The 23,892-nt window shown below is 34.0% G+C and overlaps 2 protein-coding genes across 3 annotated transcripts in view; both read right to left on the bottom strand.

The window, feature by feature from the left end:
- Positions 1–755: 755 nt before the first annotated feature.
- Positions 756–6,263, bottom strand: LOC129803040 (stAR-related lipid transfer protein 7, mitochondrial-like). Of its 2 annotated transcripts, XM_055849355.1 has the most exons (3): positions 6,195–6,263; positions 5,413–6,128; positions 756–1,535 (listed from the first exon to the last, which is right to left on the bottom strand). In XM_055849355.1, the coding sequence occupies exons 2-3, from the start codon at positions 6,118–6,120 to the stop codon at positions 948–950; spliced, it is 1,296 nt and encodes a 431-aa protein (XP_055705330.1). In that variant the 5' UTR covers positions 6,121–6,128; positions 6,195–6,263; the 3' UTR covers positions 756–947. The 2 variants fall into 2 exon arrangements, with proteins under 2 accessions (XP_055705330.1, XP_055705331.1); XM_055849356.1 differs by having other exon boundaries at positions 5,413–6,243.
- A 2,589-nt stretch (positions 6,264–8,852) lies between these two features.
- The window catches only part of LOC129803060 (exosome complex component RRP40), a 39,058-nt gene continuing 24,018 nt past the window's right edge, over positions 8,853–23,892 (bottom strand). The window contains exon 2 of the mRNA XM_055849396.1: positions 8,853–10,064. Within this exon, the coding sequence (XP_055705371.1) occupies positions 9,182–9,904 (723 nt within the window). The 5' untranslated portion in view covers positions 9,905–10,064 and the 3' untranslated portion in view covers positions 8,853–9,181. The remainder of the gene's footprint in view (positions 10,065–23,892) is intronic.

The raw sequence follows: 23,892 nt of genomic DNA, 5'->3' as shown, positions 1-23,892 counted from the left end.
CATATCCCAAGCAAATGGTACAGAGAGAGTGCCAATAGGTAATGTCATAATTTCTTAAAGTGCTAATAGATGTTCTTTCGACCCTATTTTGTTCCATGGATTGCCCCGCCCCCTGTAATCTACGTGCAGGCGGGGCCTAATATTCCCATAAGAAATTAATAAACCCTTTTTTGCTGATCACGTAAAAGTAAAATCAGTTTCTATTTTAATTTTTTAACGATTGATAAACGAAAACCGTGACCGCTCACGGAGTTGCTTATTTGTAGGCGGGTCCTAAAATTTCCGACAAGAAAATCTCTGGTTATTTTTGTTCCTGAATTGATAATTGTAAATTGAACAATAGATAATTGTAAATTGTAAACTTTTACGAGCTCAGAATAATCTGTTTGTTGAGCCTAGCCTATTATGTCCCACAAATGTAACAAATCCTCGTCCTTTTGTAATTGTCATTAAACGAAATGATTGCTTGAATTATCAAGATTTTTTTTTGTGTTTCATTTAGAATTTGGGATAAATGTGAAGGGGCGGAGCTTATTTTCTGATGCAGGTTTTAGAAGAAACGAGTAGATGAATTATTAAACTTCCCAGTAACTAACTATCGAGCTTTAAGTATTACATACTCATGTGAGCACCAACTGATCATATCTTCTGAAGAGGCGTGGCTAAAACAAATTCCTAGGCGGGGTTTAGTAGTCCATTTATTAAATTCAAAAACAATTTCTCTGATATTTTTTGAACCAATAATAATTGTCAGGTAAAAGTAAAGTCTTTTATTTAAATTTTTAAAACACTGGGATCAATATACAATTTATTGCACGAACTTTGAAATTTTCGCGATAAAAGTTGAACATGTAACGTAAAATATCTTATGCCACTATCAGTTCACAGTGCGATATTCCTCCTCAACTATCAGTACCTTCTACCTTTCCACAAACCTTCTCCGCCTTCTAGGCAAAGTAGTAATATGGATGAAAGTACCTCCACCATGATTTGCTTTTTGGTTCACTCTCTTGCTCCTCTTCCTCATCATTCAAATCCTCCAAGATGGACCTTCCCTGTCCCCCTGAACTCGAAGATGACGGTGAAGACGGAGTGTCATCATCTTTGCCAGTTTCTTTAACTTCAGGATCTGGAGGATATTCGTAACCAGGATCCCGAAGTTTTTCGTAAGAATACATCCGATTGATGGCCTCCACCTCTTCATCTCTTCTCTTTTGTGCATACTTGAGCGTAGCATCGTAGAGTCGATTGAGAAAGTCCGGCATCTGTTTTTTGGCCACCCAGGAAGTCACTGTGGGCGGAATCACAATTCCCGGATCGTCAAAATACGTAAGGACAAATCTAAGGCCAGGACGCCCAAAGGACTTATTCGATTTGATCACCATGTAACTCCAGTAGTCAGAGACGCGTTGATTGGCCGCCTTAATCGGACATTTGGGATGTTGCGTGCTCCGGTTCGCTATCACAATCACTTGACGCTTTCTGTCCACAAATGTTCGACGATTGTAGACATAATCGCGATTTGCGAAGAGTTTCTGTAATACATTTTATTTTGGTTTTGTCAATTGGAAAACGCGTTTTTCTTGTTCAAAAACGCTTTCCCAAGGGGCACAAACAGCTAATTACAATGTCATTAAATTTATTCTGAAAATATTCACTTATAAAATGGAAAGGAAAAATACTCAAATTCCAAGGGTCGATAAACCACTTTTGGCTACTTTAATGAATGGAAATGAAAATGGGGAAGGTTTTTTTTTTTTTTTTTTTTTTTTTTTTTTTTTTTTTTTAAAAAATAACGAATTTTATAATCAAAACCCAGTAAAAAAAGTGAAAATCCCATATAAACTTATGGCAGCTGAGATTCTTTACAGGCGACCTCGAACTGAGTGCAACTCGAAATACTTAAAAAAAATCGATTGTGAATCGAATTTTGGGGGTAAAGAATCGCTTTAAGTAAACTGTTCTTGGAAGCAAAAACGAATAACATTGAAATATTCAGTTCAATTATCCCTATTTACGGTTTTTCAAGGTCAAAGGTTAGAAAGGCTCAAAAAAAAAAGAACATATTTTTGGGGATTGCTCGACAACGCGTCGTGCAATTTTTAATTTCTGGATGTGTTTTATTTCAGAGACTACCCAGGCGGACATTTCGTCCATACACGAAAATACTGTTGAATAATTCCTAATATTAGTTTTTCAAGGTCAAAGGTCAAATCAACTTGTCAGAATATAAGTCTTCATCATCATCATTTTCAACCGCTTATCCCTATTGGGGTCGCGGGCTTAGAACATCTAGGTTAGCAGCCGAGATCCTCCGCCATTTTAGGAAGGTGTTCATTGTCAATCCCAAAGAACCTTCAGCCACCTTGTTCTAGGTCAGCCCCGAGGTCAACACCTCCTCACAATGGCTCGCACGGGTTTTCTGGGGAATCTTTCTACATTCATGCGATGAATTCCTCGACTCTTAGCTCCTCACGAACGGCCACGTTCCTCACTCGATCTCGACGAGTGATTCCCTTAACCGCCCGAAGGTACCTCATCTCGGCAGCTTGTATTCATGAGCTACCGAGATAAGCTTAAGAAATTTAAAATTTAAAAAGTGAAGACGCTTTGGAAAGCTCTCGTGAAATTCCACTTCCCCTTCTAACATAACAAGTTCATAAAACTACCGCTAGGGGCGCTATTATTAAAAAGAAGATTTTTCAATTTTCCAAAGTTAAATAATTCAAAAATTCCTTTGCGCATCGGGCTGAAATTTTAGTATGTTGTAGCCGCAGGTTATACCTATATCAAACAAAAAAATACTTAAGTCGATTGATAACCCCTGACCCGAGCTATAAGGGGTCAAAGTTCGAATATTGACCGGCCTCTATCTCCGGTTCTTATTAACATTTTGAGCTTAATTTTGGGTTTTTGGTATCGTCTCGATGAGCACTTTCATATGGAAGTTCAAAAAGTCACCAGCATGCGGCATTGTGCAAGTTAATAAAATTTTAGAGTGTTGTAGTCCAGTGTAGAACGTTTTCAAGATGGGGCGTAAGTGCGCTGTAGTTTCAATAGAACCGGAGATATGAGGGGTCAAAGTTCACGAAATTCAAGAAATTATATCTCTGGTTCTATTTGACCGATTTTGACGAGTGAGGGCGGAAATGAAAGATCTCACAAAATTTTACAACTTTCTAGAATATTTGAAATTCGTGGGACCAACATCGAGGGCGCTACAGTCGATAAACCAATTTCAATATCACATAACCTCAATTATCTCGACACGTGCTTAACCGATTTTGATGATTACTTCGACATAATTGTAGAAGATATTTGTGTCTACATTTTGTTCATACATCATTTTCCGCTCAGGCTACGCTATCCCGCCGATTTTGCCGTTAAGGTGTGAAAAAATGGACTTTTCCCATTATAACGCTTTGAAATCACTCAGATGCCAAATTGACTGCCTCTACTCCACCAAGACACTTAAAATAGGGTTTTAAATGAAAAGTCTCACAAAATACAATAATTCTTTTATATAGTTGAAGTTCACCAAATGAACACCTGGGGCGCTCTGGGCGAAAAAACGAGTTCAGAAATAAACAAGCCCGATTATCTCGGCTTCTGATTAATCGATGAGATCAAGTTCTACGGCAAAATTATAGAGAACATTCTGGTCTACATTTCACCCATATATCACTTTTCTGTCACTCCATCCAAATCCTTAATATTTTGGTTTAAATACAAAATTTGTATAATTTCACGAATTTGATTCAAGATAACTGAATGGCGTTCCCCAACCTCAGCTCTAAATCGAATTTGTAAGTATTCCGAGTTAGCTCACTTTAAGTAAAAGATTAAAATAAAATTCTTAAAAAAAATCAATCATTCTTTGATAATGTTATAGTTCGTCACATGGAAAAGATGTCCACTGTAATCAAAAAACGTGATACAAAACAAATAAATTAAATTATCTTGGCTACATAGTAAAAGATAAAGTTTTGGAACAAAATATAAAGGAGATTCTGGTCTATATTTCACTATCAACTTTCTGTCAGTTCATTTACATACTTGACATTTTTTTGATTTAAATTAAAATTATTTGCAATTTTTAAGAAATTTTATTCAAAATTGCTGTATTAATATCTTTCATATTTAGTTCCAAATAGAATTTGCATGGACTAAAGCATGCAGTAATGCTCTCTGCTTTCAAATTGTCAAAATGAAGAGGAAATTGAGAAGAATCTAGATAGTGATAGATCATATCTAGATAGTGATAGTGTTAACAATCACGATAGTGATTGTTAACAAACGGACAAACGGACGCGAAAATATCATTGGAAATTAAACATAAAATTCCGCTCATTCAATGGAATTTTACGCTTAATTTCCTCAGTCTTTCATGGAATCGTTCCCAGTAAAATCCATTTGAATTGTTGCTTTCAATGGAAATTTGAACAAAATCCAATGAAAATCCAGCGTCATTTTCCATGGAAGTCTATGGAACATTTGTATGGAAAACCAAAAGTGAAAAGTCTATGGATTCTAATGGATTTTGATTTAATTAAACAATTTGCTGTTTTTCAGAAATTTGATTCCAAATAGCTGTATAATATCTTTCACCTTTAGTTCCAAATCGAATTTGCATGCAATCCGAGTTTGCTCACGTTAAGAATCTCACCTAAAATAAGCTGATCTAAGCTTATCACTAGCTTTTATTATCGTGTTGAATTTATCAATTACCTAGTACAAACAAAAAATAATATCCCATTCTAATTGATTTGACATTTTAATTGATTTTTTTCGGACTCCAATTGAGTCACCAAAAGAGTCAACAGGCTTGGAAATATTTAGTTGACTCTATCGAGGTCCCACTGTATTTCATTACATTAGGAATTATGTGCAACATTGTCATGTTTCACTGTTTTTTTGCAATAATTTCAATTACTATCCTGAATATTGGTTTCTCAAAAACCTGACAAACTGTAACATTTGACCTAATTCTTAGCACTTCAAAAAAATTATTGGTACAGAAAACTTAATAATTTAAAAGGTTGTTTCAGGAGGATTATATTTCATAAATCTAAATAAAACACATGTTTCATGGAACACATTTCAAGAAACACATATAAAATATTGCATATTTCTTCCATATTTCTCACTTTCTTTTTGAGCCTGCTACAATTTGGGCAGGAAAATTGCTTTTTTTTTCAAAAAAAAAATCTTTCCCGTCTCCTGCTGATAAATTCCGTGAATAAACAAACCTCAATTTATATTTGCACTGGTCTTATCATCGAGTTCTCAATTGATGAGTTACGCAATGCGGATCTCACAGAATATAAATTAATGCACTCTCAACCACGGTCAAGATAGCCCCCGGGGAATGTTGATAGGAGAGGAATGAATGATTACGAGCTTATCACTTACCGGCCACAGCATTTCCCAGTAAATCACATGACTATTTGATCCTGGAGTAGCATCCGTATCAATCATTTCCAGAGCAATTGCCGTCGAATCCCATTCCCTTCTGTACTCCAGATCCGTCTGGACATGCAGGAAGTCCTCTGCTGACACATCCGGATACTCTCCGTACACCTTATAGATGTATTTACCGCAAATCTGTGCTTTGCGCCAAATTATCATGTTCTGCCGTTCCAAATAGGGCTCCCAGTCTTCCGAGGAAGTTCTAACTGATTCCCCACAGGCGCAATATTCAATCCCATCGATTTTCTTGTCAATCACGCGCCTCTTGGAGCATTTCTTGCAGATTAACGTGATATTCTTCAGTTCCTCCACAAAATCAATTGCCTCAAAGTGCTCCCGGACGGACTCAAGGGTAATTCTTTCTTCATTCCAGTTGAATGTAAATCCCACAGCACCCATCATCAGGCTCTTGGCATGACGCTGAACATGACGCCGGAGGCGACTCAACAGCTCCCGAAGTTCCTCATCCCCGCAGATTTTCGTGTAGAGAGATAGCATTTGTTGTCCCCGGCGAATTCTCTGGGACAGAATATACTCACAGTGATCCATCCATAACCTCAATATGCTGTCCGATCGATTTTTCAGCTGATTCACGAAATACTTGTGAACCTTGAGGAAGAGAACACGCCGTGGGAAGGACTTCATGCTCATCTGGATGTCTGCAGGAGTTCCACGTGGATTTAATGGGTGGAAATCGAGAAAAATTGAATTTTCAGGTCACTTACGAAATCCTACTCTTTTTTGAAAGTTTGCCCAGCAGACACTATCAACTACTTACAGTTCGCCTAAGCAGTATATAGTTTGGAGGTGACCTTTTTCTTTAGACTGGGGTTTAATTCTTTTGTCGCTGAAATTAATAGAAATTATGCTTACTAGGATTATTTGAGATCAGGCACACTTTATAAAGAAATACAATAATTAAAAATATTTTTTAGAGTTTCACGTCTCACAGTCGCAGAAGATCTGAAACGTGTGAATCTCTCAAACTCGAATGGCAGTTATATTTAAAAAATGTCAAATAAGTATGGTTATGCTAAAAAATATTGTTTTGTGAATACAGTGCCCGCTTTGTAATCCGGATGGATTTTTTGAATTTGTTCAATGTCTCGAAAATACGATACAAGATTTTTTTGTAGAATTACAAAAGTTTTAATGAATAGTAAAAAGACATAATTAGAGAATTCTATGCTGTTATACTTCATTTATTAACTCTTTCGTCTCCTTTGGGACTCTGGGTACCCATGGAAACAACAATTTTTTTTAGACTATCTGAAATCGATAAAAATCCGATTCTTCTGGATAATTACAAACTATAAGGATGTCCAAATCTAGGATAGTTTTTGCAGGATCCTAATCAACTCTTGAGCTTAGATATTTTTAGTCAAAAATCGTGAATTTTCGATTTTCTGCTTCCTTGCAGATATTCTGACTTTTTTTTAAAAAAAAAATTTTCAGACCAGATTAAGAAAAAAACCTCTCGGGGCCAATAAGTATGATAACTAACAATTACAGATTACATAAATTCGAAAAAAAAATTTTTCTTAAATTTTCAAAAAACTTGTTCAAACTTTATGGGTACTCTCGTCCCCAAAAATCTAGAGGTCAAATGTAAGGTTATCCCGTCAATGCCCGCCATTTGCTTTTTGACACCAACCTTGTAACAAAATTCCAAGCGGGAGCGATATTTTTGCCAATATGGCCGATAATTTTGACATTTGGCAGCGCGGGAGATTGCTTTCAGGGAAGTTTTTCCTGATTTTAATGAATTCTGAGTGTCCAGGAAGTGTCTTTTATGCCTTTTATGCTTTTGAGAAAGCTTAATGTGTCTACAATAACATCGTGTTGAAAGAAATGTGTTTTAAAGTGTTATTGTGTGAAATATTTTGAGGAATCTGTTGGCAAGCAAGAACTTGGTGTCTTCTTGAGCACTTCCTGAACATCCTAGAAGATGCTGGTCAATAATTCTTCTGGTTTTAGTGATCAACATTGTGAGACCTTTCAAAAAGTGCCGTACATCGCATATTGTTAGAAAATTTGAATATGGAAAAGCTTTGTGCAAGATGGGTGCCGCGTTTGCTCACACCCGGAACAAAAACACTTCCCTTATAGCGATGGCCAAAATCAAGGAATTGAAGTCCGAACTGCTTCCCTACGCCCCCTATTCTCCTGATTTGGCTCCATCGGACTATTTTCTGTTCCAAAACATGAAAAAATGGCTGGGTGGACAAAGATTTTCCAACAATATTGAGGTTGAGCTTACAGTTGATACCTATTTCGACGACCTGGACGATAAGACTATAAGATGGGTATAGACATAGAGCCGTAGAGGCTATCCAGCATCGCCGGGAAAGTGTGTCGACCTACAAGGAGACTATGTTGAGAAATAAAAAAAGAAAGTTCATAATATTTTTGGTTTTCCCTCCGAGGACAGAGACTTCTGGGACTGCCCTCATAACGTTACGGAATCTTTAAGAGCGGAGCCCTTTTAAAGCAATCGAGTAGATAAGCGACTTGCTCGCCATAGTTTTCTGCAGAACCCTCAGCGTTCCTCCTAACCAACTATTCCCCTACAACGATCCAACATGAACTAACTCTTAATACTAATCCTCTCTGTGATAACTCTCCCGAAGGGGTAAGTCACAGGTTAACACACTAGGAACGCTCTTAGGAGAAATCGGCGCCGCTCCAAGAGACATCTATGATGTCAATTCAAATACCAACAGGAGGGGGGGGTAACTATTGGGGAGAAGGTAGTGCTAAAAATAATAAATAAAAGTCTTTAATTATAAGATATATTTACATTAACTCAATTTATCTATTGTAAATTTTTTTTAAATCTAAAGTCTGTTTACTTCGCATTTGGTTAATCTCAATCTAATCGACCTATTTTGCTTAATAAATAATATTAACGAAATTTGATTGAGGCTAATCTGATATCTGAGATAGGCTAGTATGATACACAGAGGCTAATCTGAGGCTAATATGATACACAGAGGAAACAATCTAAAAAAATGTATCCAGTATTCCTTTGTATGTTTGAGAGTATCTCTAATCAGCCTATTAATTAAAAAATCTCACCATTCTCAGTAAAAGTGGGATCGGGATCTTATAAAAAAAGAGGTAAACTGATGATCAGACGGTTTCAATAATGTCAGCAATGCGCCACAAGAACTAGTTCTACGACCTTAGGTAGCCTCCTAGGAAAAGATATGAGGCTTAAAATTACAGAAATTATATTTTTATAAAAGGAAAGAAACTTAAAATCGATGAGGAACGGAAAATTTAGCAGTGAAAATAAATTACGTGACATTAGGCTTAGATGTCCGGTTTCCGGTTTGCCAATTCGTTACGATTTTAGGTCGAAAAACAAAAACGAAGTTTCAATTTAAATTTGTTTTAATCTAAAATCGGTAGATATATAAAACAAATTCTAATAAAGACAGTTTATTCCAATTCTATATTCAGTGCCCGCTTTTTTATTCGGATAATTAGAAGACAAAATGACAGAAAATCAAGAAAAAAGGAACCTAATTAATCACATTATTTTTTCTTGTCTGTAATATAATAAAATTTTATTTAAAAATTCACTTTTTATAAATACTTTTATACATATTGGTATCATATGCCTTAATCGTGTGAAAATCCGAGGATGAAATCGAATATGGCATGGCCAACCGGGTCATAATTGTTTTGTCCGTTTGGGCAAGTTTTCTCAAAATCCGGCTAGTTCACTGATGATATTCCTACAGTAGTCATCCAGATCAGTCTTTCGGACATGCTCCACACCAAGGATGGCATGACAGAGTCCAATAGTTTGCCTGAGATTGTGTCCACGTACCCAAATCCTTCCATTGACGCCCACGGCCATCTCAAAACGGTATTCCTTGGCCAGAGCTCGGGTCAGTGGGAATTTGTCATCCAGCATCTTCCGGCAGAGATTGATGCTGCACTCAAAGACAAATCCATCGTTCGGCAGAGTTCCAAATCTGTCCTTCTTGAGACCGGTGGAATCCAGGCACACCAGTTCCGGCTCAACGTCTCCGCTGGCAACCAGAAGCCTGGCAAAAACGATGTCACCCACATTAACCTCCGGCCGGTTGCGTTTCGTGGCACCCTCAAAAGCCAGGTAAGACAGAGATGCAGGTTCACTTCCTCCAATGTCCACCCGGAATGTGTCTGTGGACTTGCCAGTCACATATCCGATAACTGTATCCCCTTTGGCCGGAACATAGCGCTTCTGGTGGCTGTTCAGCCAGAATGTTGTATTCTTCTTCATGCACAATTCACCTCCTCGAGAGGCCCAAACCCGATTCTCCTTGAGATTCCCTTGAAGTCCCGGACCAATGATTACCTTCTTCTTTGAACTTGCTTCCTCTGCTTCCTTGACTTCTTCTCCGGGAAACAGGAAAATCTTTTCATCCTCACTATCTGACATTTTTAGGGAAGCCTCACACACAATACTCCCTGATCCACTTGCTGATTGGAGTTTTCCTGCACGTGCTTCTGTTTTTGTTTTCACTGCCAAAAGTTTATGTTGCTTGAGTTTGCCTACATTTCGGCGATTTAAAATTATGCTTAATCTTCGGCAGAATCTGCTAAATGAAAGGAAAATGACCATATTAGACTTTTGAAATATATTCATTTATGAAATTTACAACTCTTTTATAAATTTCTTAGCGAAAAATTGATAGATTCCCATGAAAGAATTTTTTCTTAATATAGTCTTGTAGAATTCCCTAAGTAAGGCATTATAGAACCAAAAATCTTTTTATTTGCTTATAACGTTCTTGGTTCCATCACTGCGATTACTATAAGTATAGTGGCGCACTCTTAAGGATCTTGAGAGCTTCTATAGCAATTTCAACAGAAATTCTCACTTTAAGTGTTTTAAAAGTGCATTAAAAGACTTGTCTAATACTTGGTTCTATAAAGGCCTTGACAGACTTAAGGATTAGCCGAGAGACGGCTTAGTGTAATTATATTCGAAATAATGGTTAACCCTTTAACGACGAGACACTTTTTACAGACTGAAAATCAACAATAAAAATTAAACTGAGTAACATAATCAATGATAAGTCTTACATCTAACCTTGGAAAGTCCAACAGAGTCTGATTCGGTGTATTTTGTGCTTCTATGAACGATAGGGACAAAAATACCCCAAAAATTTGAGTAATTTTTCTGACAATACCAATGAATAATATTTTTCGCTTTAATTAAAAATATTACGTATGAGTATTGTAGTTTTTATTGCCAAAAGGGTTTTACTTAAAAAAATTGGAAGTATAAAAACTAAATAAAATTAATTATGAATTTGAGAATTTAAAATTTCGTTATTTTTAAGATTAAATATTTACTATTATTATTATTATTATTATTATTATTATTATTATTATTATTATTATTAGAATAAAAACACCATAAATAGGGAGGAACCCTCTTACAATAGTGTGGCAGAAAAAAATAAAAAAAAGTCAAACAAAAGAAAAATAGTGAATAAGAAAAGAAGAGAAAAAAAGTAAAGGAAGATAAAGTTTAATGACCAAGCCCAGGCTGGAAATATCTTTGAATTCCCTGCTGAGATACACGGACCTCAAGGGGCAGGGAATTATACAAAAATACTCCCCTGACAAAGGAAACAGCTAGAGACTTGCAAAAAATATTCTAGATTCCTTCAACCTTCTACTTTACAATTATGTACAGACATAAGAAAAAAATAACTTTAGGTAGTCAGGAAAAATTATTTTCTTTATGGGACACCGGTGTTCCAATCGTCCATAAAGGGTTAACGGCCATCAATCGCTAACCGCACTAGCGATCGTAGCGGCGATTAACTAAATTTATCCAAATTTGTCTCGAGTAAGCGAAGTCTCACACCCATTAAGGTGAAAGGAACGTCTATTGACACTTTAAGAACACGTGTCAGCACCTATTGACACCCTACTCTGTACCATTTGGGATATGAAATATGAACATCTCTGTTTATAGTAAAAGGTATATTACAGAAAAAACGTTATATTACTTATATTTTACTAGATACATTCAATAATTTTCAACATTTTGACAAAAGTGTCAATAGGGGTTCCCTGTCGAACAGACGTTCCTCCGACCCTATCTAATGGCTGCTTCAGAGATGGTTATTTCAAATTTCTACATTTTATTGGGAAAATTGAAGGAAATATATTTCTTGAGAAGAAAAGAATAACTTTTTCATAAATAATAAATAATCTTATAGCCCTTTACTAAATATCAGAAAGAACGGTAAAAAAATGTTTGTTCTCAAAAAATTTCTGGTACAATTTACCAAAAAATGCAGAATTTTTGGTCGGGAATCTACTTCATGGTGCTATTTGACCATTTCCTTTAGACAGCACACCCTCGCAATATTTATTTATATAAAATACAGCATGAAAATCGTGGCTATAAATTCCACCAAGTTGATAAATAATTTCACAGAAAATATTCCAAGTTCCAAGTCCATTTTGACATGATGACATCTTGCGAAAAGTGCCGAAAATTCATAAAATTTTCAATAGAAATTCTGCAGAATTTTCGGCTGTTACATTTTCAAATCTGACGAATTTCTGTAGAATTCTGCAGAAATTGCCGAGTGAGTACATGCGTGTTCAGCAATGAAATTATCCTGCGATGTTCTTGTTTAATAAATGAAGTATAATAGCATAGAATTCTCTAATTATGTCTTTGTAATCTTCTTTAAAACTTTTATTCTAATTCTACAAAAAAACTTTGTATTATATTTTCGAGACGTTGAACAAATTCAAAAAATCTCCCAATCATCCGAATAACGAAGCGGGCACTGTATTATATATTTTTCGACAGAAATTCACTAAAAAAAACCAAAATCGAAAAAACCTAAATATACTAACTTCACGACGACATTATAATAGAAGGATGTAAGATTCTTGGCTAATTTTCTCAAGACTTCAGATATTCAGGAAAAGAAAATATTTTAGATAAAAAATCACGAATTTCGAACTTTGTGAAATGACTTTTTTTTTGAAAAATATTTTATATTCATTTATTTTTTTCAGCAAGAAGTTCTTTAGAAACACAAAATAGAATATCCAAAGATTGTATATTGTATATTTTGATATAATAAACTACTCTCAATTTTCTAGAAAAGCGTGTAGAATTTTCCGGGTCATATATGACCCTATTGTCGGCAAGGGTAAAGGTTTATAACAGTTTTTCGTGCCAGCAATGTAGATGGGACATTGTTTTTCTTTGTGAAAACCAGGTGGAAAATATCTTGCTCCTGGACATTTCATCTTTTATCTGATGAATTATAATATATTTTGCAATATTTTAGAGTATTCTGCAAGCGTCTCATATTGTGCAATTGTGTTGTGTGTGAATAAATATGTGGATAAGTTTATTTTTGCCAAATACCACTCAAAATATTGTGACAGTGACTGTTCAAGGGATTACCAGGAAGATTCCTTGAACACCAGGAGTACAGTGTTCATCAAGACAATCCAGTTTGCTATGGTTTTGGCCAAATTAATAACGACAAGCAAAAAACTCTTAGAAAGCCCGTGACATAGATTTCGAAAATGTTATGTATACTTCCCTTGCCGACAATAGGGTCATATATGACCCGGGGTTTTTCCGAGTTTTCACGCAATGGAAATTTTTTTTTCCTCTCTGAACTTTTATATTTGATCATAAAGCATTAGGAAAAACACAATTTTACATGAATTCATCTGGTGAATAAAAGTGTGACGCGAAAGAGTTAAGAGAAGTAAGCAAGTTCGTGGCGCGGCCAGAAAACGCGAGACCATCAACGCAAAGGTTATGGGTTCAAGTCTCAGGCCCGCTCTTCATATTTTTCTTTTTTTGTTCTTTTTTTTTCTTTTTTTCTTAGTTTAATACAGATACTTTTCACAGATAATGCATATAAACCAAACAAAATTGTTTTACAATCAAAATTATAGGCAGGAAGCCATTTTATAAAATTGACAATACACAACATTTCCAATACACAACATTGCCAATACACAAGCCTCACAACCATAATGCTCGTGCAAAAATTACCGACCACTATCGTTGTAAATTTTTTTACTGTGTAGAGAGAGAAAATGTAGACGAGTGAGTCGGACTAATGTTAATGACTAATTTTGTCACTAAAAATGCATTTTCATAAATCTTGTTTGAGAGATTGGTAAGTTTCAGAAACTTTAATTTCAACATCTTGAAAAATTGATAAGCTCATGAAGCCTAATTTAAGAAATTTAACCGATTTTCATCCGAAGCTCTCCGATTTCTTTCCGGTAGGAGGTGCTCGTGTTTGTGGTATATTTTAGCACAGTTCTCAATCAGGGCATCCAATAGACATTTTCAAATTTACGCGGGAAGTTTTTAGCAAAGTGCTAAATGCTTGTCTCCACAAACTCTCTAGAATCCTTCGTCTTTTCTGATCATTTGCGCAAATCTGTCTATCTGGCGTATCATAAAATCCAGACCCCTCGCATTTTCCCCCACTTCATGCAGTCAAACAGCGCAAAATTGCTTCAAGACAAGAATTTTCTTCCCAAAAAAACGCATTTCTTTTCGCTTCTCAGAAGGAATTTTTTCTTTCGTTTTCGAAAAAAAAAATGCAGAAGAACGTATTGAAATGCTTAAGAATTTAATTGAATGGTGAATATTGGAGGAAAAACCAGTGGCAAAAACAATGCCTCCAGAGTACATGGCTATAAGAGACAGCAAATAATTGATTCAAGAATTGTTTATCCTTCTTTCTTTCGCCTCTCATCACAAGACTAATTAAACAAAATGGGAAAAACGACAGAACGATATAGGGGGGTACAAAAAAAAAAAGAAATCAATTCTCAGAAAAATCACCAATTGATTTTTCAAACAAGGGGACAAACCACGACTATGGAATTTTCGGTCAAAGATAAAATGCTAAAGAGGACAGAGGAAATGAGACAACGACCAATTCGCCAATACAAAATGCGGAATCGCGAGTCTCAAATGGCGCCTATTTTCAAAAGTCGCTCGGAATTCGCGACGTGAAAGAAGAGCTAAATGAAGGTAAAAAAAAAGGGCCAAAAGGGATGATGTGCAAAAAAATAAAAAAGGAATATGAGAGAAAAAGAGACAATGAAGACGATGAAATGATCAGTGATAAAAAAAACAATGGCGAAGAAAAATTCGCGGAGTGCTCGAATTTACGAAAAAAAACGTTTCAAAAGAATGTCGACGTTCGGGGAGGGTTATTGAAAACCGGAAGTTGATATCTCATATCGCTTGGAGTTTGGTTTAATATTTAAAATTATGTCAATTGGTGTTTGAGGAGAATTATTTTGTAGGATTATCCCCCAAAGGAACGTTTTTTGAACATAAAGGCGGACTTTTCTCGAAAAATTGCACAAGAAGAAAATAAATGTTAACTCGGTACACTCAATCTTGATAAATTTGAAATTATTGAAAAATTAAAAATCAATAAAAACCTTTACTACGACTTTAAATCTTCAGAGAACTTTTGTACTTTTAAAATTTAATTTAAACCTGATCTTGATAAACCTTGTAGATTTTGTAGGCTGAAAACTTGCTAAAGACATCAAGAAAGCTTTTTCCTGAAGTAAATGCCGGGGAATTGCACAAATATTGAAAGGAAAATGCTCTTCAGAGAGTTTCAAACATTTTTCTATAAAGTCTTTTTAAAAAACTCGCAAAAAATTCAATACTGCACCGTTTTTGATTATTTTGGGTAGTGGGAAGCTTGAAATACTCTCCAAGAGTTTTTCTAACCGTGCTATCACACTAGAATTTTTTCAATTTGTAAATTCAATTTAATTTTCAGATGAATTGTTCCTATGCGTTATTTTGCATTAAAAATTATTTGAATTAGTAGATTTTCGCTTATTTATTGATATAAATTAATTCTTGGCCCACCAAAACATGTTTAAGTATGCTAAAATAGCATAAATGTAGTTGCTCAAATTAATTTAAACTCAGCAAATTAAAATGTTAAAATTGCTCAATTATTCCAATTTTATTGTACTTAGGCGATATAGGCACCCTCATTTTCGTTGTTTCTTTCTGCAAATGAGGTACAACTATGTGAACTAGTTCCTCAAATTCTTCAGTAGTCAAACGAAGAAAATAGTTGTGTCCAAAAAAATCACCAGTTGCGATGTCATCATACATTTTTTCAATGAATCCGTGGGCAGATCTCTCTTGGATCCATTTTCTGGCCCACAATCTCTTCCTTTTACCTTGAGACACATTTTTATTAAACATGTATCCTACATAAAGTAGGAAAATTTCTTCCTCATCACTGGACTCACTCATTTATCTAATAATGTAACAAAATCATAAATGACAAAATAAAACAAATTGCAATCTGCGCGGCTTTTTGAATTTTGAAATTTTGAGCAAATTTCTCGCAAAAATGTGTCCTGGCTATGAAAAATTTCAAGTGGTTTTCGCAATTTTAATGCTCAATTTGCTAAATTCAATTTAAAAGTAAATTGTAAAAAATCCTACTGTTATAAACGTAAGGCAACCTTTTAAATTTCTTTGGAAAAAGTTTATCAAAAGCTTCCCTAGTTTTCCCAAAAGTCCTTTTTTGAGGTTTTTAATATTAGATTTTGTGCAACGTTTCGTGAATAATCATCATTCAAATTCAGTGATTATTGGTTTTTTTGGAAAGCTCGTAAAATCAAGCAAAACATTCAACAAAAGACATTCATGGAAATAAAAGCGCTTTTCTTAATGACCCTATGGTGATCTAAATCAGGCAAGGTGGAAAACATCCCTTCCCTGCCCGTTCCTCGTTATGTCTAAAGACATCGAAAGTTTTATCTCTCACCGTTTGGCCTCTAATTTCGAAACAAATGTAAAATCGGACAAAAAGCAGGAGAACGTTTTTCTCAAAACTTCAAAATAACAAAATTTTGTCTAAATTCGATCCCTTGGAGTGGTCGAGCATTTGAAATTCAGATTCAATGAATTATATACATTACTCTTTTTATAAGTTCGAGCAAGATAAAAAAAAAGTACGCGGCTATGTGAAAATATTCAAGGAGGATCGATGTCATACCACGCGAGAAAATCCAACCAATGGAATATCAGTAGGAAAATGATAAATTATTGCAAAAATTCTTCCATTGCATGGGATAAAATGACACAAACTATCTTCTGTACAAGAATATTAAGAAAAAAAAGAGTTAAATCAACAGTAAGCAATCGATAATGTTTTTTTAAGGTGCAACTAACAACTCTATTTTTATGTATTTTTTTATAATTTGTCTTTCACTTTATCACTTTCATTCCCAAGTGGAAAATGGGGGGAAAAAGTTTAACAACTAGGCAAAAGTTCCAAGAAAGGAGATCAATTATACTTTTACCTCCTTTAGTTGTATTTCAATTTCTTGTAAATCCAGTTCATCTTCTTCGTAAATTTGTAATGTCCAGAAGAAAAATACTAGAAAACTTTGTACTAGCTATGTTACTTTAAAGAAAAAATACGTTTTTGTCGAAAAATAGAACTTTGAAGAACCGAGGTTTACTTATACAAATTAAATTGTGGTCAAATGTAGAAATTAAAAGTGATGATGATGTTTTTTCTCAAGTTTTATTTGCAACACTATGTAAAGAATAAAATGGTATGTTTGCAAGTTAATTTCGCATTGTTTGGATGAAGTAGGGTAAGTGCTCATAATTTTGTCCAGTTTCTTATTTTGGACACTTTGAAGATAACATTGGACACTAAAAATAATTTGATTAAAATGATGGATTTTTATTCCAATATTTGATGAAAAATGAATTCTATCTAAATATTTGTTCTTTTTGGAAGATTTTAACCTTAAATACGTTAAATTTTGAATATGATTTGAGTTAAAATTGCTTTGTTGAAAATTCAGTGTGAGCAATTGCTTACGAGAAATATGGCAGAACTTCGTGGCTTACTTCAGTCTTATTTAGTTTTGGTGAAGTACTAACAAAGTTTGTTCGCTGTTTTTGAGTGATATTATTGAATATTCATTGAATATTGTGTTGATTCACGTTACTGATGATTTGTACATTTGACCTGAAGTGAGATTTGCCTCGTGAATTTGATTTTTCGTGTGAAAAATGGGAAATTTTTTAAGACATTCACCAGTGAGGTGATGATTCTTATTTTGGACAGGTGTTTTTCTCACGAAATTTCGTGAAGTTTTAGCTTTTGTGATGACTAGGTTGGACAAATGCCTGGAGAAACAAAGGAGCATCATCTCTACGAAAGAGATGCAGTGAGAAATGCCTTGAAAGGCTCCCGGAAAGGTCAGGGAATCAGCGAATCCGCACGTACTTGGAGTACCGAAGTCAACTCACTTTAATGAATGATATGGAAAGTTTCTGGGCTTCTGTGACATTCTACGTTTCCCTTACATGACCAGGAAGAGGACTTGGTAAGATTGGTTCATAAAATGAAGAACAATGGGCATCCTGTTGAGGCGGATTATCTGTCCAAATTTACAGACAAGTTGTAAAAATTAATAACCAAGTTGTCCAAAATAAGAGTCAAATTCACCTCTACATATCAATTCATTTTTAAACATATTAAAACTAATTTTAGTAAAAATGAGATGATAAATAGCTTGCCAAGTTTCTAAACAATCCTTCTGAAAAGAGAGTAACAAAAAAAGTCAATTAGTATTGAAAATATCGCACTTCAAACTTGGGATATCGATGCTTATATGCAGACTGTCCAAAATTATAAGCACTTCCCCTAATTCATTTTTTCATAAGAATGTAAAATTCACAAGTTTGGGTATTCTACGGAGTTTTTACATATTTCACTACTTCTTTTATGCTGACAAGGTCTTACCTTTTTGATAAATTTTATCAAAGTAATTTGTGCGCCAGATTTATCAATAAAATGCATAAATTGGTACGATATTATAAATTAAATTTAAATTATCTGTTTATAATAAATTAGAAAAAAAACAGTTCAGATAGAATACATATGTAAAGACCTTTCAAACAAGATTAATTTTCTACAAAAAGGTTTTAAATTACGCTTTTAAAGTCAATTAAGAATTTAAATATTAAAGAGAATTGAGAGAGAAAGTTCTATAACATGCTGGTTTGTTGCAACCTTGCAAATATCGTGTTTTAAATATTTTTCTTAACAATTTGGTATTAAGTAGTTTTGGATATTTTTATGCCCAGGGCACAATAATTTTTGTTTGTAAACATGTTTTCAAAATTTCTTATGAGAGAGAGCAAGATGACTAGATCTAGATCTCACTCACTCTTATTAAAATGTCAAAAACATGTTTACTAAACAAAAGAAAAAGTCAGAACAATGGACCTGAAAAACGTTTTTATTCACGTTTATTTGAAATTGATGAAAAACCAGCTTAATTCGGTAATTAAGTAAGTAAATATAAGATGAGCACAGCTTAGTTTAGAAGGTTTTCTTTTGAGAAAAGCGTTAAAAGGGCAACAAGTAACACAAAACGCTATAATGGTGCTATTCCAATGAAAAATTAACATGTTTTTAGAACTAAACTGTTCCCAAGTTCTTCTACTTAATTATCGACTTTTCTTATTTTGGTTCCTGTCTCGACTGTTTTCTCCAGTCTCTGCTGTGTTCTAAAACCATCAAACACTAGTCAATAAAGCACAAATGCTGAAATAAACATGTCCATTTTTCACTGAAATAGCACCCTAAGACATCTTTTAAAATTCAAAGTTTACATTAGATAGATTTTAATTAATTTATTTTTATCATTTTTGAAAAAAATACATTACAAAACTTGTATATATTTCATTGTAAGAAATTCTGAAAGATATTTGTTGAGATTTTGTTTAAAGTTTGTCAAAAGGATGTTACTCCGCCGATTTGGAAAAAAAACTGCTTTACAAAATTTTTCCTTCAGAGGAGTATAAAAGATTCTTATCTGTTTTCTCGGATTATTACTGTTCACACTCAAAGAGAGAGTAGTTATTATAATCTACTTTTTCCAACTTGTCACCGGCCTAGACTAGAGTATAAAATGGTGAAAGATATCGATAGGTCTTCAGTGACCCACCATAAAAGTTAAAATAATCTCCAGACGTTTTCTACTTTCGCCTCTATCTTCTCCTTTCCCTCCAAAGTATGACCAAAAAATATTTCGATATCGAATTTTCAAAGGTCAAAGCTACACCACTTCAGTAGGTCTACTTCTTAACATATTTGCGTTAATTAGGATTTTTTTTTGAAAGGCTTTGAAAGGTTTAACCCGGCAGCATTGGTTTCAATCGGCAATGGCAATGAATCGGTAAAGTAGGGGAGACTAGGGCAAAACCTGTCAAAACGCATATTTAATTTTTCACGAGCTCTGAGAAAACTTAAAGTTTTATAATGAGCATAATTTTATAAGAAATTTACTGCTCTAAAACATTGCAGAAGACTATTTTTCTCTATCTCGAAAGAAATGTGATTTTCCAATCATTTTCTAAAAGTCGATTTTGTGGAGATTCTCAAAATTGTTGGGGCAAATTTTGTCAGTCTTCAGATAATTTGTGACGTTTTACTCTCGCAAAAGTTAAAAATATCAAATAGACATATTTTTATAGGAAATTTATTCCTCTACAACTTTGTCGAAGATAATTTTTCTCTATCTTAATAAGAAATGTGCTAATCATTCAATTCAGCTAATCAGTATTGATATTTTTTGTAAGCCAAATATTCCAAAAGTAGGGCTCAAAATTTCATTATTTTTTATTTTATATAAATGATATACTCGAATCCCTTGAAACTTTGTAAGTTTAAGAAGATTCATGAAGGCTATCTTTAATAAAAATTTCAAGTCTTACCGTGGTATCACACTAGAGAATTACACATTAAAATGTCAATGTAATTCAATATTAATTGTTGCTGATATGTGTCCTAATGTGCAACAATCCACGTTCCATCGTGATATTGAGCAATTCTAGCAATGTGTCCTGACTAAATAAATAATTTCGAGAGGCTCATGAAGTTTTAATGAGCAACTTTCACCTTTAACTTCAATGTGAAATTCTCTAGTGTGATAACTCCCTTGGTCTCTTTTATTTTAGAAAATAGTGCATATTGAAATTTTCGTTTTGACAAATTTTGCCCCAGTCTCCTCTACTACTAAAAAATAATAGTATTCCCAAATGGAAGTTTATTTCATCGTTTTAACTTTAACCACTGGGATAGGCTCCTATTTATTCATTAATTAGCGTAAATGTTCCTGTGCTTTCAATCTCTATTAAATTAATCATTTTAATCTTCAATTGAACATTAATGAGGCTTTTCAAGTTTAAATAAGATGCAAAGTTCTTCTGTTTAATGTTAGGGGCGCTTTAGTCGCTTTCTTTGCTTACAATGTCAAAATTTACAATCCCAGCGAGCACCAACCGCTTACTGATTTCAATTCAGTGCTGAATACATTTGTATTTTCAGCTGAATTCTGGGGTGGAATGATAACTTTTCGACACTATCGAATCGATAATATCGATAAATCTATGTTAGATTAAGTGGATGTCGACTTTTTACGCATTGTTGGGCTATTTATTGAGACATTCTTAAAACAATGTGACTATTGATAAATATTTGTTACAGGAAGAGCAGCTATCCCTTAAATTTTTTCAGAATCGACAGTCGATAGTATCGAAAGTAAGTTATCAGTGCCATTTCCAACTAATTGGTTAGCACTTTTTGTTGGAGAACTGCTGACCGGTCAGCATATTTTTGCTGATAGATTCAGCAAAAATATTCTGAACTGAAAACGCTGCCTTTTTCAGCTAACTGTGCTCACTGGGATGTTTACCATGATACTTATGCCTTATTGGGATTTAAAATGAAATTATTCATGAAATTGCTTTTGGAATCTAACTAAAAAGCAAATGCATTGAGTTTTATTTAATCAATTGTCTCAGTTCACGACCTCAATTAGGGAAAGTCACCCATGAATTGATGGAATGGATGGGTGTTTAAAGTTCCTCAAGTTGCCAATTGGCATCAAATTTCTCTCACTGAACAAGGCGAAATCTTCTCATTTTTTTTTTTGGTTCTTCCCCAGACCAAGAATTGTTTGTTGTCTTGAAAGATTTTTTTTCTTAGTCCAAATGAATAGGGGAGCCGAGAGAGAGAGTATTTCGTTTTGGAGTCAAGAATGAAATATCATTTTGAGTGTATGGCTGTGGCAGGATCATTTGGACAAACTGAGTCCTTGTCACGCGCATCACCAATTGCTCAAATCGATTTTTATCTCTTCTTTTGTGTATGTCCCGAAAAAAAAGGATGCTTCAGAGGGGCAAAGAATGTCCACGGGAGGAATATAACAAAAGAAAAAGAGAGATATTAAAATTTCATTTGGTGATGAAAGTTGGTTGATCGAAGAAATGCCTTTTTTTCGCTGTTTTATGCAAAAGTTTGTTCAAGAAGAATTATTTAGAAGATATTCTGCAACATTGAGACTTTGTGATATTGATTCCCGAAGGAGGGTTATATTGCAAAATTTCTTTGAGTAAATCCCTGTATATCAACCACACCCCCACAATTGACGCCTTTTATTCTTTCAGTGAATTTTCTCTTTTGGAGATTTTCCCCAAATCGATACGTCTCTTTGGCATTTACTTCAGCCATTCCATCTCACCATTTAAGTTGCTGATCTAGCTTTTTCTTCCCACACAATTTTCTTAACCTTGTAATATGCAAATTTCACGGAGATTTCTTTGATTTCGTTTATTACTTTCTATATTACATGGAATATTTTGTGAAGGAGAATTGCACTTAAGAGTTTCATTAAGGAAAGTGTATTACACCTAGTATCACAGTACAGAATTTCAAACTAAAATTTTAAGACTTATTAGAGATTGATTATTTAGTTATTAAAAGGTAGACGACAACCATAATAATTCGTGTGAATATAGATTAAAATAGCGCAAAGAGCGTAAATATAATTGCTCATTAATTTAACAATTCAATAAGAATTGTGCAAATTAATGAGCAAAATTTGCTCATTAATTTGTCATTGAAACTACTAACTTGCAATGAATTCGAGTAATTTCTGCGCCACGATTTTCACACCGTTTCTTTATTCATGATTAAATTGTGATTAAAAAAAGGTACTTTATTGCATTTCCGTGGTATACTTTTGTTCAGTAAAATCACATATTTTCACTGAAATGACTAAATTCCGCGCGTCAGACATTGAGCAATTCTAGCAGATGTGTCTTGACTCATTGAGAAATTTCTAGTGGATTTAGAAGTTTTACTGATCAAACATAGAATTTTATAGCAAAATTTTGCAGTGCGATATCTTCATTAATGGATTTACTTCAGTAAATTTAGTGCACTCTACAAGAAACACAATGAAATAAGCAAGGGAGGTAGACAAAGTAGACTACCAAATCTTAATGTCACCGTTTATATCAAATTTACTATTTTTATTGGAATTAAAAAACATATCAAAAAAAAAAAATAAAATTAAAAATTAATAGATTAAAATTCTTTGAAAACAATTTAAATATAACAAACTTTTGGTTTGGCAAGCAAAATTTTTAGACGTGTATTATTATATAACATTGATGGACGATCTGAACACTTTATATTCTAGGAAACTTCAATTGACTTGAAGGGAATTTAAAGCCGATTTTATGAACAGTTTTTTCCACACAAGCGTAGGAGGAAGTGGGGCACCTTCGAAATTTTACCTATTTTTAAATATAATTGAGTCTTATCGTGAAATAATTTAGCTTCTCAATCTGTTTGTGCAACTAAATTATATCACAATAAGGCTCAATTTTATTTAAAAATAGGTGAAAAATCACAATTTCAAAGGTACCCCACTTTTAAAGATACCCCACTTTCCTCTAAGCAATTTGTTTCAATATGGAGATAAATTGCTCCAGTGTGCAGAGCACATTAATGAGTCAGTATTCCTTATCAATATTAATTTCAATATCAATAAAATCGGCTTTGACTTTGCTTCAAGTCAACAGAAGTTTTCTGGAATTAAAAGTGTTCGAATAGTATCCATAATGTACGTTTAGAAATTTCGCTTGCGAGAAAACCTAGTTCTTGCACAAACAAAATATTGCTCAATTTTACAAAAAAAAAGTGAAAAACTATCTTCAGAGATTGATTTAAAGATTCAAAACTTAATATTTATTTCAAAATTGAGGAGTCTACTTGTAATTTAACAAAATATAAAATCTCTGCAAAAGAGAGGGGGAAATGGGGCACCTTTGAATTGGGGAACTTTTGAAAATGGGTTGTTTTCTCCTATTTTTAAATGGAATTGAGCCTTATCATAATGTAATTTAGTTTCGCAATTGATTTTTGGAACTAAATTATATTATGATAAAGTCCTGTTTCATTTAAAAATAGGAGAAAATAGCCCAATTTCGAAGCTACCCAATGCAAACACTGAGAGAAATCCGAAAAAGTTAAA

This window comes from Phlebotomus papatasi, chromosome 2 (genome assembly GCF_024763615.1).
Source record: "Phlebotomus papatasi isolate M1 chromosome 2, Ppap_2.1, whole genome shotgun sequence".
Lineage (NCBI taxonomy): Eukaryota > Metazoa > Arthropoda > Insecta > Diptera > Psychodidae > Phlebotomus > Phlebotomus papatasi.
Note: the sequence above shows the minus strand (reverse complement) of the source record. Positions and strands in the feature narration are given on the sequence as shown.

Bases quoted from the DNA above. Each gene is read 5' to 3' on its own strand.
- LOC129803040 (XM_055849355.1), bottom strand. From the start codon at position 6,120: ATGAGCATGAAGTCCTTCCCACGGCGTGTTCTCTTCCTCAAGGTTCAC. The intron at 1,536-5,412 runs GTAAGTGATAAG...AATGTATTACAG, and splicing joins ACTGGGAAATGCTGTGGCCG to AAACTCTTCGCAAATCGCGA.